Here is an 18,405-nt window from a genome sequence, read left to right as displayed (position 1 = left end):
ACATGAGGAAGCCCATCTGGACAAACGGGGCCAATAAGGGCAGGAGGACAAGACCGAGTGGTTAAGAATGGGGGCTTTGGCCTTTGGCCTCCAAAGAGTCCCAGCTGACTGTGTGACTTTCGGCAAGGGACTTCACGTCTCTCTGAGCCTCTTTTTTGTCCCCCTAAGATGAGAATACTAACAGGACCAGCTGCGCAGTGTGGTTGTGATGATGAAATGAGATAGTGCTTGTAACACACTTGACAGGAGCCTAGAACATAGTAAGCACTTAATAAATGGCAGTTATAGCTGCTGTGTGATTATGGGGCGCAAGAGTCATGATGAGGGCAGTTCACACTGCCACTGCCATCCATTCACCTCTCCGTTCTGGTCCGTCCTCAGGGTGGGGAGGAGGAATGGGGCCAGAGACTGGAGAACTCCACGCATCCCTGGTCACAACCATTTGAGAGCAGGACTCAGACAAGTTCCTAAATGCACTGGGCTTGAAAAATCAGCCAAGACCAGAAAATGAACACAGGGAGTCCAGGGTACGATCTCTCCCCTGCAAGGGTCTCAGCCACAGGAAAGCTGACTCGTGGCTTCCCTTCCTTCTCTGCATGTGCTATTTTAAGACATGCTCCCCATTCTCTCCCCCAACAAAATGAGATTCAATTAATTCAATTAAAGCAATTTTGGAAGCAGCTCCTGAAGGCTTTCAATGTGAGATAATTACAAGTAATTTGCTGCTGTGAAGAGGAAAAGGGCACCTGGGGTCTGGGGGGAAAGGAGGTAGCCCCCTCCCCACCAAATGCACACAGATCTAGAGGGATTCCACACTGCAATCTTAACTGCCCTCCCATTGGCCAAATTACTTGCAGGTGGGAAAAGAGAGACTGTGGTGGTGGGAGGGAGCTGGGAAGACACTGAATGACAGACTGCCCCTCCCCTCCTCTTCCCTCCCCCCAAATCCTCTGTGTGTGGTGGGGGTGGGGAGCTGGTTGTTCCCCTACAAAATGTCTGCATAGCCCTAGCAGCTGATTACTCAGCTCCAAACCTCATTTGAGTTTGGATGCCTGAACTTGTCTCTGGGATTGTATCCAGAGTCAATGGAATGTTATCCGGGTAGCTGAGGCCTGTGTAGACGGGGCCTTGGAGATCAAGGACTAACCCCAGAAGTTGTAAGGGATGTGGGTAGAGAGGGGAAAGGCCAGAGAAGGCATACACTGACTTCCTGCTATCAAGGAGGTGATGATATACCCACTCTCTCTCCTCCCCTGATCTAATGCTTTCTAGTCCTACCTGGCATCTAATCTCAACTCTTTCCATTGTAGTGATGGCTTTCTGTCCTCCGGGCCACTGAAGCCTCTTCTTCAGAAAAGTATCCTGCAGGTGTTGCCCATCCCCAGTTCACCTGGGATAACCCTTGCCTTGCCAGGGCTCATTTGGCCTGGGAGGAGGTGGAGGGGGGAGTGATGGTGCTGAAAGGAAACTAGAGGTAGAGGCTAGGAGACAGGAGCTGAGACAGGGGTGTAGGGATGGGCTTCAGGCCTCTGCAAAGACCCCTTAAACTTCGCCCACAAAGTAGCTGGTTTTCAAGGGACTATGACCCCCCTTAACCTAGGAACCAGGTTCCTGGAGGTGAGTAATGTTTTAACAATTATGGTGGAAAAGAAAAATTCACTGACCCTGAAGTATTTCTCTTCCTATCTTCCCTTCTCTCCCATTTCTCTCCTTGCTTCTCCTATTCCAAGCAGGGGTAAGGAAGAGGGGCTCCTTCAGCTCTAGTCTCTCCCCACTCCACCCCTGCCCCCGTCCCTTCTCTGAGAAGCATGCATGGCTGTTGGACCTGGGGGAGCTGGGGAGAAAATTTTCAGTGAGTCACTAGGCAACTCTTCCCTTCCAAGATGAAAAAACTTAGAGAGGGAAAAGTGGCCCCCTCTTCATGCCTTTCCTCTCATTTTCTGGCCAACCCAGATTGGTTAAAAGGCAGGAGGCAGTTAAAGACCCTCCTACCCCAAACCTCAAAATACAGAGGTCTCAGGCACGGGGACAGGCAGATGCAGGTACCGGGCATGGGGACATCATAAGTGCATACACATTTCCACAGAAGACGGTGCATACAGACAGGCAGACACATTCAACAGCATATATGGAGTGGGCAGAATTGCACACAGACATGTGTGAGCACATGTGCATGAAACCTTCCCATGTTAGTACATGGACATATACAGAGAAATACACTCACAGGTTATATACTCACAGAGGGATGAACCAAGAAGGAGATACACAGGGGCTTAAACATATGCAGCAATAGAAAAAAACATACCCAGAAATATACAGACAAACCTCCCTGTGTGTGAGAGTGTGTGGGGAGGGGAGAGACCTCTCTCTCTCTCTCTCTCTCTCTCTCTCTCTCCCTCCCCCCCTTCCCTACCCCTTCCCCATCCCTTCTTATTCCTGCCCCCTTTCCTGGCTCTCCATCTCCTATATCCCTTATAAATCGTTGGGGAGGGAGACCGAATGGCCATAGAAACCCGATTATTTTATTATGACTTTTTTTCTTTGTTCCCTTAAGCCTTGCCTCTTCTTTTTTCTGGAGTTCTAGCAAGAGCTCCTATCCCAGTGCTTCTTGGAACATCCTGTGGCTCCTGAACATGGCCATCGATTCCAGCCCTGGCACAGGAACCCAAATTCTGTCCCCTCAGATGTCTCCCTTGATTCTTCTACCCCTCTGCCCTGACAGCAACTGCAGCACCAGGGAGGAAGGGGAGGGACCTGAGATCCCAGGGTACTGAGGAAAGCACTGCTTTGTTACAACTTGCTGTGTGACCTTGGATAAGTTATGTACCCTCTCTGAAGGTCAGATAATTTCTCTTGCCAAAGTGTGTGTGTGTGTGTGTGTGTGTGTGTGTGTGTGTGTGTGTGTGTGTGTGTTTAGGGGGTTGATGTGTGTTTACCACTACCTTCCACCCCAGTCTGGGGCTTTGCCAGGCAGAGCTTGTCCCCCATCAGTTTGGAGGCTCCCTGAGCACAGGGCTTTGCTCCCTGCATCTGATTGGATGCATCCTGTAGCTCCTTGTAACCCCATAGCTTGATGACTCTAAGGTACTCAGCCCCATTGGCATCCTGGGGGACTTGTCTGGCCAGCCCAGGAAGGAGAAAGGAGTTGGCCTCAAGCTTCCTCCAAACATCGTTTTCTGATTCAGCTCCTCACAGTGCCAGGCTTTCAACCTCTCTGCTCCAAAAATGGAGAGATTACTTCATTTCCAGGGGAGGGTGCCACTCTCTGTGTAACATATATGGAATAATAGTCCTCTCATCTTCATCTAAACCATCCTCTTTCAGATTTCAGTTAAATTTTGAGTCTGATTGAAGGATGACCCATTGGCCAGCATGAGAAATTCCACTCTGGCCTGTGCTCCCCCACCCTTACCCTCCCTACTTCAAGTTGATGAATAACATACAGGCCAAATCATGAGGCCGGGAGCATGGTCTCTGGTTTGTCCCACTTAGATCAGAGGCTCCCTAGCCCTCCATCATTCTTTCCCTAGTCTGCTTAGGAATCCCCTTGGCCTAGAGGCCCACCCGGTGATCACCTTCTTTCCTGTTTTGCCTGACCCCTCAGGGCTTGTGCTCCTCCATCAGACTGGAGGATGCCAGAGAGCAGGGCGCTGATCTCCCCTCTCAGTCTGGGGGCTTCCCCCATCAATGGCTCATTCTTCTGCTTGATCACTCACTCCTCCCCTAACCCTGATGCTCCCGCTCTCTTTGGGGTGAAGGGCCTCAGTGTGTGGGTTTGGGCAAAGGACTAAGGGTAGATGGGGGCATGTGACTGTTGCCCAAGTCCCACCCCTCCCACTACTCACCATGTCTGCTATAGCAGAGCCACTAGACCACTCCTCTCCGACTGGACCCAGGGGTTGCTTTCTCCAGCTCTGCATGCTGGGGCCTGTTGCAAACTCCTCCTCCCAGCCCTGGAGCCACCGGGAATTCTTTGCTCCAACAGATCCTGGGGGAAGCCAGACTGCGGGAGGCTCCTGACATGCCTCTGCTGGGTTCCTGTCACATTCCCCAAGCCCAGGAGGACCAGCCGTAGCCACCGATGCAGGCTTCTTCACCCCTTGTGACCTCCTCCTCAAGTCCTCCCTCCCTCTCCAAAGCCTGAATCTGCCCTGGGACTCATCCCTGGCTTTGGGTGCCTCCTGCTCCCAGGCCCTTGACAGCCCTATCTGAACAATAAGAATTATCCCCCGGAGCCCCTTGAAAAATAAAATTTGTCTCTTTCTCCAGAGAGACTTCATGGAGTCTCTGGAATGCAGACACATAGCTCAAAGGCCTTGGGCAAGTCACTTTACCTTTTTGGGTCTTTATTTCCTTACCTGTGCAGTAGGGATAACGATCAAAATATCTCGGAAGGTCATGGAGACAAGGAGAGTGAACCCTAGTAAGTTCTGAGATATACCAGGTATGCAGGTGATATGGTGACCTAGTCCTCACTCCCACCATATCAATTTGGCACTAAAAGTGTCCCTCTTTCCCATCCATCTAAATTCTCCTCTGATGCACCAGCTTACCATATATTGGTGAAGAGTACAGTTCCATCCCCGGGAACACAAAATAATAAGGAGCTGGATGCATGAGTTCAAGTTCAACTCTATCACCTTGGGCAAGTTTCCTGACCTCTTTGCAATGCACCTTACTCATCTGGAAAATGAAGAAAATGATAGCATGTTGTTGTGTGGACTTAATGAGTTAAAACACAAAAGGCACTATAATACAGTAAGGATTAAACAAGAATAAGTTATTATCTCTAACGGCCAAGCAAGAAAAAAACCTCTGTCCTTGAGAGATCTTGCCCAAGTCCTCCATTCCTCTGTTGGTCAACACCTGAGAGCAGAACCCTGGTTTGACTGTCTTTTCCGGACACCCAGGAGTGTGCTTGGTGGCTTGCACAGAGCTGCTTTTTGAAGAGGGGAGGAAGTTGTGCAGGAGGCTGGCTAAGGGGTGAGGATATCTGATCGTGCTCCCAGGACAGCCCTCTGGGCATCCCAAGTGAGAAAGTATCTGAAGAGGTGAGACCATCTATTATAGCACCTGCCTGTGTCGGAGCTAATGCAGAGAAGACGAGGTCCCTGACTTCATTCATGAAACGTTACCCCTCCTGAAATCCCAGAATCCCTCCCACTAGGCTAAAAAGCAGAGATAAAACCATTTCTTTTTACTGATATTTGATTGTTTACCTAGAAAACTCAAGAGACTCTGGGCGGGAGGCGGGAGGGGGACAAAAAACTTCCAGAATTAAGAAAAGTTTTGTGTAGCGGCTGAACACAAGACAAGTATAAGACATCAGTAGCTGTTCTCTAGCAATAAATAAGGGGAAATATTCCTGCCATAATGGAAACACAAAATAATAAATACTGTGTTAGATGTGAAGAGCAGCTCTTTAGATGATTAGCAACTGAAAGACATTGACCCCCCACCATCTTCCCTTCTGGCTGGTTCTAAGGCCCAGCACATGCCTCTGTCCTGAGTGGCCACCCTTCCATTACATCTGAAGCACGGCAGGCTTAGGTTGGAATCTAGAAAGCACTTGCCCAGCAGAAGGGGGGAATTCTACATGAGACTTCCCCTCACAAGGAGGAAGAGTCAACTTTGGGTCCACTGAGGGTGCCTAGAACTCCCTAGGCCAACTGAGGAGTGTCCTAACTGCACACTGTCCTGATAGTATATTTTGTTGCGCTCCCATCATTGTGCCATGCTTTGTACTCAGCCCTTTGTATGTGTTATCTCATTTAATTTCCTCAGCAGCTCTGCAAGGTAGATATAATTAGCTCTATTTTATAGATGAAGGCAAGTGAGGCTCAGAGAGGGCAAATGACTTACCTTAGGTTACACAGCAAGTAAGTGTCAAAGCCAGGGTTTGAGCTCAGGTGTGTGCATATGTATGCCTGGTGTTTGAACATGTATGTCCTAGTTGATGGAATGACAACACTGTTGGTTGTCTCTAAGGGCATAAAGCAGGTCTGGGAACAAGGGGAACGGCTGAGCCTGGCTTCCTCCCTCCTCCCCATTTCAGTCTTGGCATGGGGTGGTGAGAGGCCCACAGACAAGAGATTCAGAAATTTGGACTCTGCTTCAACTTTACCGGAGGACTTTAGGGGAAGCTATTGAAACTTTTTAAGCCTCAGTTATCTCACCTGTGAAACTGGATGATCATGGCACTGACCTTGCCAGGCAGTTGAAAAGACTGAAGGAGAGTGCCTGTGAAAGCTCCTGGCATAGGGCTTGGTGCACACTAGATGCTCAGTTTTCACCCTCCTGCCCAGATCTTGGAAAGATCTGAGTCTGTGCTTGGGAGCAATTTTCTCCTGCTTCTCTTTCTTACCAGCTGGCCTCCTGCTCCCTCTGGCCTTTAGTTTTCCTCAGCGTCCCCCCTAACCTTCCTGTAGTCTAAGGCACATCACCCCTCCCCCCCACGCCCCCACACCCACACACACTGGTGATTCCTGAGCTCAGGGCAGGCCTTACTGGCTCCAGGGGTGGGCGTGGGACAGTGCCACACGCATTGCATTACGTGGCCAGGCACCCTCAGTGCACAGGGAAGGGCACGCTGCTGCTGTGATTGCCAGGTGCAAGGTGAACTGCCTGGGGTGGGGGGATGCCCCTTCCCCCACCCCAGCTAATCCTCCAGGGTGTGGAGTCTCCCTTCTCTGCTTACTCAGCAGACATTTCTAATCCTGCTCTGATTTGCCCCAGGAGACAACCTAGGAATTTGGGCCTGGAGGCTCCACCCCATTAGCCCCTTCCCCAGGTTTGCCTCCTTCCAGGGTGACTATCCTGGCTGCACTGGGCCCCTAAGCCTCTCCGTCTCTCAGCCCACTTCTGGGCTCAACACGCCAATTCCATACTCCATACCCTCAAGCCTCCTAAATTCACCAGCCAGCAGATTGGGCCAAATGAAGAACAGTAGTGTGTGTGTGTGCGCGTGTGTGTGTGTGTGTGTGTGTGTGTGTGTGTGGTGGTGATGATGGTGGGGGGAGTGTCTCAGGTCATTGGGTCTTCCCTGCTTGTCCAGAGGGCACTCTGGCTCTGTAGTCCAGAAGCCAGGGTTTGGGAGTTCACTCAGTCATGCCTATCCAGAAGTGACCTGGTGTGGGCAGAGGAACACTGCCCCTCACATGCTGTGTGACCTTGGGCAAGTCACAGTCTCTGTGGGGCTGGCCGCTCCCTGAAGATTAGATGAGATAATGGCCAGTAAGGGTATAGTCACTGTTAGCTCCTGCAGTTGCTCAGGAGCAGCGATTGGGTGCTGGGTCCTCTTCTTGTCTTCTCATTTAATCCGAACAGCTGAGAGAAGGGGGCAGTCATTTCCCCCTCAGCCTCACAGTGCTTTATCTGATGGGAGTGGGAGCTGATGTAGAGAGGGATTGTGTGAGGGGTCCCAAGAGCTCTCTGTCACTTTATTTATTAATTCAGACATTCGGTGTTCACCGAGCATCCTGCTGCTCCAGGCTGTGCTAGGCATGTGGGATAGGAAGTTGTCCTGTGAATATGCCCAAGTTTCTGCCCTCATCCCTGACGCCCCAGTTCAGGTCCTTCCAAGCTCTCTCTCCAGGGACCTTGGTATAAAGACTTCCCCAGGCCCCTAGCCCTCCAGCTCAGCAACCCTCCCCAGGATGAACAAAAATACTCTACGTGGTCCATGCCCAGTGCTACGTAGCTGGGGATGAGCTACTGAAGAAGGCGGGCTGTAGGCTCTGCCTCCACAATGTTGGGAAGGGGGCCTGGAAAGAATCACTCAGTTAGTAGTGACAAGCACAGCTGAGTGACAAAGGAGAAATACAGTGTGTGTGTGTGTACGCGCGCGCGCGCTAGTGGGGATCAGGGGTGGAGATTCAAAAGGGCTCCCTCAAAGAGTGGAAGGCTGGCCTTCTTGACTCCCTGGCACAGCCTTCTCACCAGCCCCCCAACCTGCTCCCTCTGCCCCAAGCTCCACCTGCGCCCCCATCAACACGGTCCTCCCGCCCCTCTTCCCTGGAGCTGCCTAGGAAACGCATCTCCAAGCACTTTTTGGCTTCTCAGTCTCCAGTCTCAGGCTGCTGGGTGGTTGGTAAACAGCTTATTAAGGTGATTAACGCTGCAATTAAAGCTAGGAAAACAGAGGCCAGGGTGCTGGTTGAAGGCTCCCCCTTCTCCACCCCTCTCTGTTCTCCCCTTTCCCCTCTCCCCTCCTCTTCTATCCTCTCTGGGCTTGGTTGATGCAACTCAGCCTGATTAAGCCAACCAGGGCCCTCACCTGGGGGCTAGGAGGCTGTGCATCAGGGGTCCTGTCTCAGCTGCCCAGAATCCCCTTCCCCACAAAGGCGTGGGGGCTTTGCTTAACCAGGGAGTAAGTGGTGGTGATGGTGTGTTGCTGAGGCAGATGGTGTATGGAGGCTGAATCAAGGTGAGGTCTCTAAGATCTGCCCTAGTGCCTGACACCCCTTAAAGGGAGGAGCCTTGGGGGGGAGAGGTGGAGACCATCCTTCCCATCTACTTGCCAAGTGAGAAGAGCAGGGGCTGCCCCTCCCAGCAGTGGGGGCAAAGAGCTTCCTTTCCCCAAGCTCGCCTGTCAGGGCAGCTGCCAGCACATCTGAGGGATTGGGGATTTGGAACTGCCAGACCCTGGCCCTTCTTTGAGCCCAGTATCCAGGGAAGGATTTAGGGACCCTCCGGATCTGTACCTCCCCTCCAGCACCAACTTCAGGCAACCATGAGGGTCCACAAGGCTGTTGTTCTCTGGCTCTCCTTCTCTACCCCATGAGTCCTGGAAGGGGAATTATTCTGTATGTGGGGTCTCTAGAGAGTATGTTCCCAGACCCCCAGCTCTGCCCACCATGTCTGCCATCCTTTCAAGGCATAATTCAAATGCCACCCCTCCCATGAAACTTTTCCAGGCTTCCTTTCCACCCATCACCAGTGGCCCCTGCCCTGTCCTCTGATAACCTATTCTTTCCTCCCTGTGTCGAGTTTGCCCAACTGGGGGTGGGGGTGTCTCTTCAGGGCGGGCTCTGCCTCTGGCCTTAGAGCTCCTGGCACAAGTGTGTGCCTCCCTCCCTCCGCCAGCCTTCGGGTATCTGTTGTACCAGCCCCTAGAACTGCCCGGCATAAATCAGGTGCTCAATAAATATTGGTTGACTTACTCTTTTTTTTTTTTTAGCGTGCCCCTAAAGATGGGTGGGTCAACTAATGTGGCAAGTGCAGCCAGGGGCCTGGGTCAAAATCGGGGGTGTGGGAGGGGAGAATGGGGCAGGAGGTGAGGTGGGGAGTAAGCCCTGTCTCCCCACCATCGTCAACAGCAACTTTCATTAGCTGAGCAGTACTCACCATGTGCTGGGTATTTTTAAGCATTTTAGTCACATTATCCTATTTAATCTTCTCAACAACCCTGCTAGGTAGGTAGCATTATCCCTACATTACAGTTGAGGAAACTGAGGCTTAGAAAGGTTAAGTGACTTGCCCAAGATCATACAGTCAGTGAAGTGGCAGAGGCAGGATTTAGTATAGGTCAGTGGACTCCATCTGCACATTCCTGACCACAGATTTAAGCTTTTCCTAAGACAGGCCCTGAGGAGGAAGCCCAGCCCCTCCCCCCTCCCGGTCACTTCGCCCAGGGAGGAGGGAGGGTGGCCTGAGGTGGGTGGAGCTGTGGTGGCTCCAGCGCTCCGACACTCTGCCCTGGGGCATCTTAGTAAACCGAGCCTCTAAGAGAACCCACTTTCTAGACAGACCTAGGTTCAAATCCCAGTAGTGCCATGTATTAGGTGTATGACCTTGACAGGGACTGAACATCTCTGAGCCTCAGTTTCCTCATCTGAAAAATGAATACGATACCACCTACCTCCAGGGTTATTGTGAGGATCACGTGCAAAGTGCCTGGCAGAGAGTAGGAGTTTAGCAAAAGCCAGCTGTTCCTAAGGTTTGGACAACAGTGACCCTCAGGGCAGACTGGGGTTCCCTAGACCCCCCTTCTTCCCTGAAGGTTGTCACAAGGTGATGGGTGTAGTCAAGAAGCACCTGGCAGAAGATGGGCTCAGCAGCCCCACCTTGGCTCTCTGCCAGGTCCCCCACCCAAGCCCCTGTCCTTGTGCCCCCCTCATCCCGCCCCCCCCATCCCAGGGTTGAAGAGGGTGACCTGACAGGCCTGGAGGTGAGGAGAGGAGGAAGGGGAGGTCAGGGGTGGGGCTGACCCTGAGAGAGGTCACCCGGGCAGTTAATCCAGCCTGACAGAGCAGGGATGGGATGAGCAGGGTGGAATTAGGGAGCTTACAACATCCTTTCATCCTGCAGCAGCCGGCCCGCCAGCCTGCCCGCCCAGCCTCCCTCCTTCCTTCCTCTCTCTTTCTGCCCTTTTTTTTCCCTCTCCCTCCCTTTGCTGGCAGCCCAGCCCTAATAAAATGCAGTGTCTCCAGCAAGTCTGCCCGGCTGCCGCCTCGCTGCTTCTGCCTGCACGCAGCCCTCAAACCAAACTGTTCAGCTCAGCCCCGCCTGGCAGCTGCCACTTAACCCTTGCCAGCCCGCTGGCGTCCGTGGGCTGAAGGTTCTCCTCCCTTCCGCCTCCCTCCGGCATGGGTGGGGGGAAGGGAAGGCCTGCCTTCTGAGAGGCAGAGGGGTGAAGTGGGGGCTGGGGATCTCTACCGTTCTGGAGTCCTGTCCTGGGAACCCCTCCAGTGTGCCTGTGACTGCTGTCTAACAAGGACTTTCAGTGAGACCAGCTCCTTCTGCCCTCACAGCTTTATTCTGCTTTCTGCCTCACAACAGCCCCAGGGGCCAGCAGGGTGGGGATTGTTGTCCCCATTGGACAAATGAGGAAACTGAGCTGGGTCACTTTGGCTCCTGGGTGGTGGTGCTAATTCTTCATCCAAGACTTTTTGCAGTACAGGGAGCTGCCTCTGCCTCCGTGTGTGTGTGTGTGTGTGTGTGTGTGTGTGTGTGTGTGTGTGTGTGTGTGTGTGTGATGCTGGGGTGACTTGAGCAATGTGTGTTTGTGCATCTGTGAATCGGGGGGAGCCTCTGTGTCTTGGAGTGTTATGGCTTTGGCTTTGTACATGTGTGTGATGCTAAGGTGTCTCAGATATGTCTTTGTGTCTATGTATGTGCCTGCAGGTGACACGTTTGCCTCAAGTGGAGGAGTCCTTGTGTGTGTGATGATGGAGAGATGTCATCATGTGTCTCGGTCCATGTGTGTGTGTGAGAGGTAGCTTCACAAGCGTGTGCATGCATTTACAGTCTCCCATCTGCGCCAAGATGTGTCGCTCATACACACCTCCATCCATTCTACACCTCCAGCTCTGTCTCCAAAGTCTTGGAGTCAGAAGAGGAGGGTGGCAGCAGCAAGGTGCTGAGTCAGGGCCTGAGCCCTCCCTGAGAAGTAAACACAGAATCCCCTCGTCTGTTTGCGTTCATTGTCCAGCCTGGATTCAAATGGCCTGAGGTCCCTACCAGCTGTAGCAGTGGGGTTCCCCCTGCCTGAGGCCCCACCCTCACCCCAAGCTGGAAAGGACAGACAGGACGGTGAGGGGCCGGGGAGTGCCTGGGCGTGGAGGCAGGGGGTGTACACACATGTGCAAGCATGTCTGCGTGTGAGCCTAAGATCAAAGAGCAGCCCTGAGGTGACCCGGCAGCGGCAGCGGCGGAGGGAACGCCAAGCCACCACGCAGAGTGGAGTCAGGGAGGCCACAGTTGGGAGCCTCCCACCCACCCAGAACTACGCAGGTTAGGGACAACCATGGGGTCAGGAGCACCTGCCACCCAGGGCCAGGCCCAGCTCAGCCCTTGAGGCAGAGCCCAAGCCGTGGGTCCCCAGAAGCAGCTGGAGGCTCAGTGCTTTCTCCCCACCAAACACCTTCCCCAACTCCCAGGACCTCCCCCGTCCCCAGAACCCCATCTGCCTCCAGCCTCCAGTTCAAAGAGCTCAGTGGTTATTTTCTTCTTTTTTATTAACGGTATATATAAAGATGGGTCCAGTAAGAAAGCAGAAATGAGAAGGTTGGGAGGGAGTGGAAGCTGGCTTTGTTCCTGTCCCCCTGGGGGGGACTCCTGGACATCTGCCATGCTCTCCTCACTCCTGCACCTCCCACCAAACCCCAATCCAGCCTGAGCCCATATCTCTATTTCTCTCAGCTCACGACGACACACAGGCAGGTACATCCATGAGGAAAGGGCTACATAAATAGGAAACCACATAGGGAGGAGGCTGCTTCTTTCTGTTCCTCTTAAAAAAATACAGACTATATATATATAGCTACAGTCTTCTACCTCGCCTTTTCTTCGATGTTTGACCACATCAGGGGTGGAGGAAAGTTAGCTCCGGGGGGATGTCTGGGCCAGGGAGGGGCAGTGCCACCAGCCCTCCAGACAGCCTCCCCCTCACCCCTAAAGGCACCAAGCTACAACCCTCCCCTCTCTCCCTGTGCACCTCACCCAACATTCTCCATCTCGGGCCTGCGCAATCTGTTTCCAAGGCCACCGGAAAGGGGGTGTTTTGGGGTTTGTCTTGCCTGGTATGTCTCCTTGGAGATTTGGGGTTTGGCGCCAAAACTGCCAACTTACTGGAGGAGAGGAAGAGGTGGGGTGGGGGCGGGGCAGAGCAGAGGTGCCCACGCAGGGGAGATTGGTCCTATCTGTTAACAATGCCCTTTGTTTTCCTATTTTTCAACAGCTTTTAAAACCAAAGTTGTGCAAAGTCCTGTACATGGAAGAAGAAATGGGTCCTTAGGAAAGATATCTGAGACCCACCCCTCCTCTCCAACCAGAGGCAGGGAGAGGAGAGAGATGACTCCTTGAGTTCTTCCCTCTAAAGCCACAAATATTGAATGATTCCCCCACTTGGGGGCTTTTCTTTGGTTTAACCCTCAAATTTTAAATGAGGGCTAGAAGTGTGAGGCGGAGCTGGTTGAGGTCTCCACTCTGAGTCCCAGTCACGATGTCCAATGTCTTTTTGGCAGAGGGGATGCCCAAGAAGAGAAGAGACACCGGTGGCTTAGGAGGAACCAGGCCTGGCAGGTCCCGGCATCCACAGTGCCTGGCGCCCCAGCCCAGGCCTGACCAGCAAACGCTTCACAGTTCCCCAGTCCCCTAGATCTCCAGTCTGGGAAACCAATGCTAAGTTTTAGAGGCTGGAAGGTGATGAGCCATTTAAAGCCAATCCAGGCTCCTGGAGCAGAAGGGAAACAGCTGTTCCAGCTGGAGTGGCGTGCCCCAACATCTGGAGGGGTACCCCAGTGTCTAGGCAGGGGGAGAGAGGTTCAGGGGACATCCTTGGTCCATGCAAATTTCATCTGGAGCTCTTGGGTCCTTGGAGGAAGGGGCAAGGGAAGGGGGAAAGGGAGTTCCTTTTCCCCTGTGCTCCTTGATGATTCCTGAGTGTCAGCTAGGACGGAGGTGCCTTCTGCCTGGTCCTGGGGGTCCTTTGTGGGAGTTTCATGCCAGGCGGATGCTCAGTACACAGCCCCAGGGTTGGGCGGGGGCCCAGGGGAGGCATGGTGCAGGGTGGCCGGCTGAGGTGGCTGCTGCTGTAAGTGCGGTCCACTCAGGTTCTGTGCATGGTACCAGGAGTTGGTGGGGTCGTCCAGGTAGCTGGGGGAAGCACTGTATGCTAGCGGTGGGGGCAGCTGACTGCGGGCAGGGGCCGGAGTAGAGTGGGAAGAGGTGTCCCAGAGGGCGGGTGACGGTGGTGAGTTGCAGGCCATGGAATCACTGTTGTTGGGGCTGTGCTCGAGGGGCACCTCCCCGTTCTTGTAGAGCTTCTTGAATTTGGAGCGGCGGTTCTGGAACCAGATTTTCACCTGTGCCCAAGCAGAAAGGGGGAGTTGGTTAGCCTCTCAGAATGCTGAGTAAAAACCCTGTAGGCAATCCAGCCTAGAGAGGGCAAGGCCAGCCCCCCAATGTCATACAACAGGACCCAGGCAAACCCCTGGCATCCTGACTCCCAGGCCAGCATCTTTTTTCTGTCTGGGATAGAACTGTGGCGAGGCGCTTTCAACTACCTGGGTCCAAATTCCAGTCCACCACTTACTAAGTGTGTGACGTGGGCAAGTTACTTAACCTCTTTGGTTCTTGCCTCCCTCAACTGCAAATTGGGGATGGTCACAGCACTATTACCTCATGAGGTCATTATAAGGCTCAAATAAGTTAAGACAGATAAGAAACTTAGAGCAGCCTGGTATATAGTAAGCATTCAATAAAAGGCAGCCCAGGTGGATGATGGGCAGTTTGTGGCCTTTTGTTCACATTAGAAACTCAAAGGCAAGGCGAACAGATACACAGAGACAAACACACACCCACGCAACACATCTCCATGTGCAGGAACGTACCCACTCACCGCTTCACACACAGACACCAGACTATAAAGAAACACACACACACAGATACTACACCCAGATAAACACCCACAAACCTGAGCACCCACGTTCACACACTCAGGCTTGGAGGAGCCCTCCGGGGCTGGCTAATGGGGGTGACCTTGGGGACCCAGGAGCAGGTGTGCCATGATTCCCCAAATTTCCCCTAGGGTATCTCCCCCTCCCCCTGCCGCTCTCCACCCCATGACTGGTACAAACAATGAATCAGCTCTTCACCAGGTGACCCAGATTCCCGGTGGACCGGGCCCCACGCAGCCGCAGCCGCAACCCAGGCTCGCCTGTCAACACCTGCAGGGAGCCAGGCTGCCACCACTCCTTCCCTGAGCAGTGACAGGCTGCTGGGGGCTTTAGGGACAGGCTGAGGGTGGGGGTGGGGCTCCCATCTCTAAGTCCCTTTGCCCCTTTGGTGGGACTCTCCTTGGCTCCAGGCAGAGGAAGGGGTGGAGCATTTGGGTGCTTAGCAGGAATGTGGTGTTTTGAAGCAAGCACACGTTTTTGGATATGCACTCACCAGGGTGCACAGTCACGTCCATGTGCTCCTCCATCTATAACCACAATGACCCTTGAAAGGTTGAACTCCTTATGTGAGCATTCCCACGTGTACACAGACCCATTAACATGTGTGCAAACAATATACATGTGTATGCATGTGTATGTACACCTCTACACACACGTGCCTAGCCTGGGGTGGAAGACACTGACCAGCACTGCCGGGAAAACTGTAGGAGCTGGGGATTCTGGGGTAGAAGGAGAACACCTCTCCTGGTGACAGACATACGCAGTTGCACAGCTTCACAAATATGCACGCCTGTACACGTACTAACGCAGAAACTTTCGACAGAAATTGAGATTTGGGTGGCTTCTCCACCCACAGGCAAGGGTTTCAAGGGTCGGTAGGGAATTTAAAAGGCCATTCAGGCTCGGCAGTGCCTGGGGAGCCCCGGGGTCCCACGCAGCCCCGCCACACACGATCGTCCCAAACTGACCTGTGTCTGCGTGAGGCCCAGCTGTGCGGCCAGCTCGGCGCGCTCGGGCAGCGCCAGGTACTGGGCCTTCTGGAAGCGGCGCTGCAGGGCGGCCAGCTGGTAGCTGGAGTAGATAGTGCGTGGCTTTCGGACCTTCTTGGGCTTCCCGTTCACCATGCGCACCTCGGCTTCCGGCTCCTCCTTCACCGACACTGAGGGTAACGCACGGGGCGGGGGACGCGGGGGGAAAGGTAGGCGGTTCAGCTTTGGCCTGAGACCCAGGTGTCCTCCGGGGCCCCGCGGGACGCCCCACCCTCTGGCCCACTGACTCCCCCGGGATTTCCCGGCTGCGCGCTCCGTCGCCGGCGCCCTGGGAGGGAGCGGCGGCGACAGAGCCACTGGCGGCCGCCCACGACACGGCGCTCCCAGCTCTGCGCCCGGCCCTGGAGCGCGGTCCCCGGAGCGCGCACCGCCGGGGCCAGGACGGCCCAGGCTTCGCTCAGGCCGCCTTCCCGGCTCGCCTCCCAGCTCGCAGCTCCTCGCCGCCCGTCTGCTGGCTGGCCCCTTCTCCCCCCACCTTGCTGTCGGTCGCTTCTTTCGCTCTTTCCTGTCCCTTCCTTCCTTCCTTCCTTCCTTCCTTCCTTCCTTCCTTCCTTCCTTCCTTCCTTCCTTCCTTCCTCCCTTCCTTGTTGTTTTTCCTTTAACCTTTTTATTTTAGAATAGTTTTAGATTTTCGGAAAAGTTGCAAGCATAGTACAGACTCCTTCCTTCCTTCTTTCCCCCGTCCTTTCCTCTGTTCTTTTCTTCTGTCTTTTCTCTCACTTTGTCTCCACATTTCTTTTTCGCTTTTTCCACCTTTCTCTTATTCAGCTCCTCCACTTCTCAGTCGCTGTTCCGCTCTTTTCCCATAATTCTGGGGTGTCTCTACCTCAGAGACCATTCTTCCTCTCACCAGCCCAGATCCAGAGGGTCCCTGGAACTTCCAAGCCCTCTGCAGCCCGAAGGGGGACCGCCTGCTGAGGTTCCCCGCGAAAACACCTCGATTAACCTAGTTCCCCAACAATCCACAGCCCCCTCCTTCCTCTTCTAGCTCTCCCCATCCTCAGCCGAGACCGCGGCGCACAGGGAGCAATGCGCCCCAGACGCACGCAGTCTCGGGACTGGAAGACCGTCTGTTCCCTGTGAGATCATCTAGCCCACTTTCTCTCACACCAGACAGTACATGTTTTACCCTCAAAGCTTCCCTCGATTTCTGCTTCAATTCCCCGCCTTGCTCTCCCTGGGGAGCTTTAAAGGGTCTCCCATCCTCCCGCGACCCCGCGGTCCTCACCTGGGTCCTGGGCGGGCAGCGGCTGCTCCCGGTACGCTCCGTACTGCCGGTAGGAGGTTCCGTAAGTATATTCCGACTTGGGCGAGTAAGCGCCTGTGCCTGCAAGCCCGTTGAGATTGAACTGGTGGTGGTAGGTGTAGGGGTTCACGGTCTGGCCGTACGGCTGGCCCGAGTAGTAGTCGTGCTGGGGAGCGCTGTAGTAGCCCAGGTCAGTGACGGAAGACTCGGGCAGGGTGGGCGAGTCCTTGGAGCCCGCATGGCAGCTAAGCGAGCTGGAGATATCGGTGAGGATGCTGCTGAGCTTGCGATCGAAGGACCCACTCATCCTGGCGGGCGCCGCGCCACCCCGGGGCTGGCCTTGGCCGCGGAGCGCTGAAGCCCGAGCGCGGGGGAGGCGGAGGAGCCGAGGCGGGGTGTGCGTCGGCAGGGCGCTAGGAGGGTCCCGCAGCGTCTCGGGGGAGGGGAGGCCGAGGGTCGCTTAGACCAGCGCCGGCCTTCGGGCGGTCGCTGCGCGCCTCTCGTCGCGTCCCAAGCCACAGTCAAATGCTGCCAGCTCCGCCCGGCCAGCCGGTTATAGACTCAATAGAGGAGTCGCGGAGGGAGGCTCCAGCGTTCTGATTGGCTGCAAGTCTTGCCTTCGAGGCAAAACATGCTCTTTCGCTCTTTCGTTCGCTCGCTCGCTCTCTCCTCTCTCTCCTCCATTCTTTGTTGTTACCAAAACACACACACACACACACACACACACACACACACACACACACACACACACCTCGCTCCTCCTCCTTCTGTGGCTTTCTCCCCCAGCCCAGATAAACCCCCAAGGTCTCTGAAAGAAGCAGTGGGGAGAAGATGTCTATGCAGAGCCCCCAGGATCTTGTCAGTCTGTTTCCGTGGCTGGGGGTGGGAGGTGGGCTCAGGTGAGATGGGAAGGAGGGGAATTGTTCTATTGGGTATTTCTGGAGGGAGGTGGTCCGAGGTGATGTGTGTGTATGCTCGCGTGTGCACGTGCGCGCGCTGTGCAAATGACAGGCAGACAAATGTGCCCAATGCGGGAAGGATCCATTGCCCATGAAACGTTTTAATTTCTCTTCAAATCAGAAGAAAGGAAAAAGAAAGTTTAAGTTGAAGAAAAAGTTCGAATATATGATATTAATATGTTGTCTTTACAGCAAGGCAGTCATGAAATGTAATTAAAAATTTTTTTTATGAAGAAAGGGATCCATTAAGCAAATGTGCCTTGGGCTTGTGAAAATCATAATTCAGCCCAGGGAGGATGCTGTTGGGGGAGGGGGAGCAAGCGTGTGTGTGTGGATTTAGGTGCTTATTGGAAGGGTGGGTGTGCACAGCCTGTTTGTAGTGATATTAGAGAACTATCTCCAAAACTATGTGTGTGCAGTTTCAGAGATTGCCCAGGAGCAGGAGACCTGGGGTCTGCCTGAAATTTGATGAGGCACAGGCTGTCTCTCTGTGTGTTTCAGTAAGTTGGGGGCAGAGTCTGTGCATTTGGGACAGTACTGGGGGAATGCGGCGATTTTTAGAGATCAGGTGCATGGGACGGGTGTACTTGGGGTGTGTGATGTGAAGATTTCATGTGTTCTGCAGTATATTGAGAGGTGTATCTGAGGGTAGGAATGCGTGTGTGCGAAAGTGTGATGGTGTAGTCTGAGTGGAGGGTCCTGGGGCAGCATGTCTGTGTATGAATGTGTGGTTGTATGCAGAGGTGTATAAA

General features: G+C 53.9%; 1 protein-coding gene across 1 annotated transcript; it reads right to left on the bottom strand.

The window, feature by feature from the left end:
* Nucleotides 1–11,939: 11,939 nt before the first annotated feature.
* On the bottom strand, nt 11,940–17,224 carry DLX3 (distal-less homeobox 3). Its single transcript, XM_019638588.1, has 3 exons — nt 16,677–17,224; nt 15,368–15,558; nt 11,940–13,805 (listed from the first exon to the last, which is right to left on the bottom strand). The coding sequence occupies exons 1-3, from the start codon at nt 16,999–17,001 to the stop codon at nt 13,458–13,460; spliced, it is 864 nt and encodes a 287-aa protein (XP_019494133.1). The 5' UTR covers nt 17,002–17,224; the 3' UTR covers nt 11,940–13,457.
* Between the last annotated feature and the right edge of the window lie 1,181 nt (nt 17,225–18,405).

Source organism: Hipposideros armiger, unplaced genomic scaffold, assembly GCF_001890085.2.
Source record: "Hipposideros armiger isolate ML-2016 unplaced genomic scaffold, ASM189008v1 scaffold_40, whole genome shotgun sequence".
Taxonomy (NCBI): Eukaryota; Metazoa; Chordata; class Mammalia; order Chiroptera; family Hipposideridae; genus Hipposideros; species Hipposideros armiger.
The sequence above is the reverse complement of the archived record's forward strand: the minus strand, read 5'-3'. Positions and strand labels throughout refer to the sequence as shown.

Coding starts and splice junctions, on each gene's coding strand:
- DLX3 (XM_019638588.1), bottom strand. CDS start 17,001: ATGAGTGGGTCCTTCGATCGCAAGCTCAGCAGCATCCTCACCGATATC. Junction 15,559..16,676: donor GCTGCCCGCCCAGGACCCAG/GTGAGGACCGCG, acceptor CGTTACCCTCAG/TGTCGGTGAAGGAGGAGCCG. Junction 13,806..15,367: donor TGGGCCTCACGCAGACACAG/GTCAGTTTGGGA, acceptor GCTTGGGCACAG/GTGAAAATCTGGTTCCAGAA.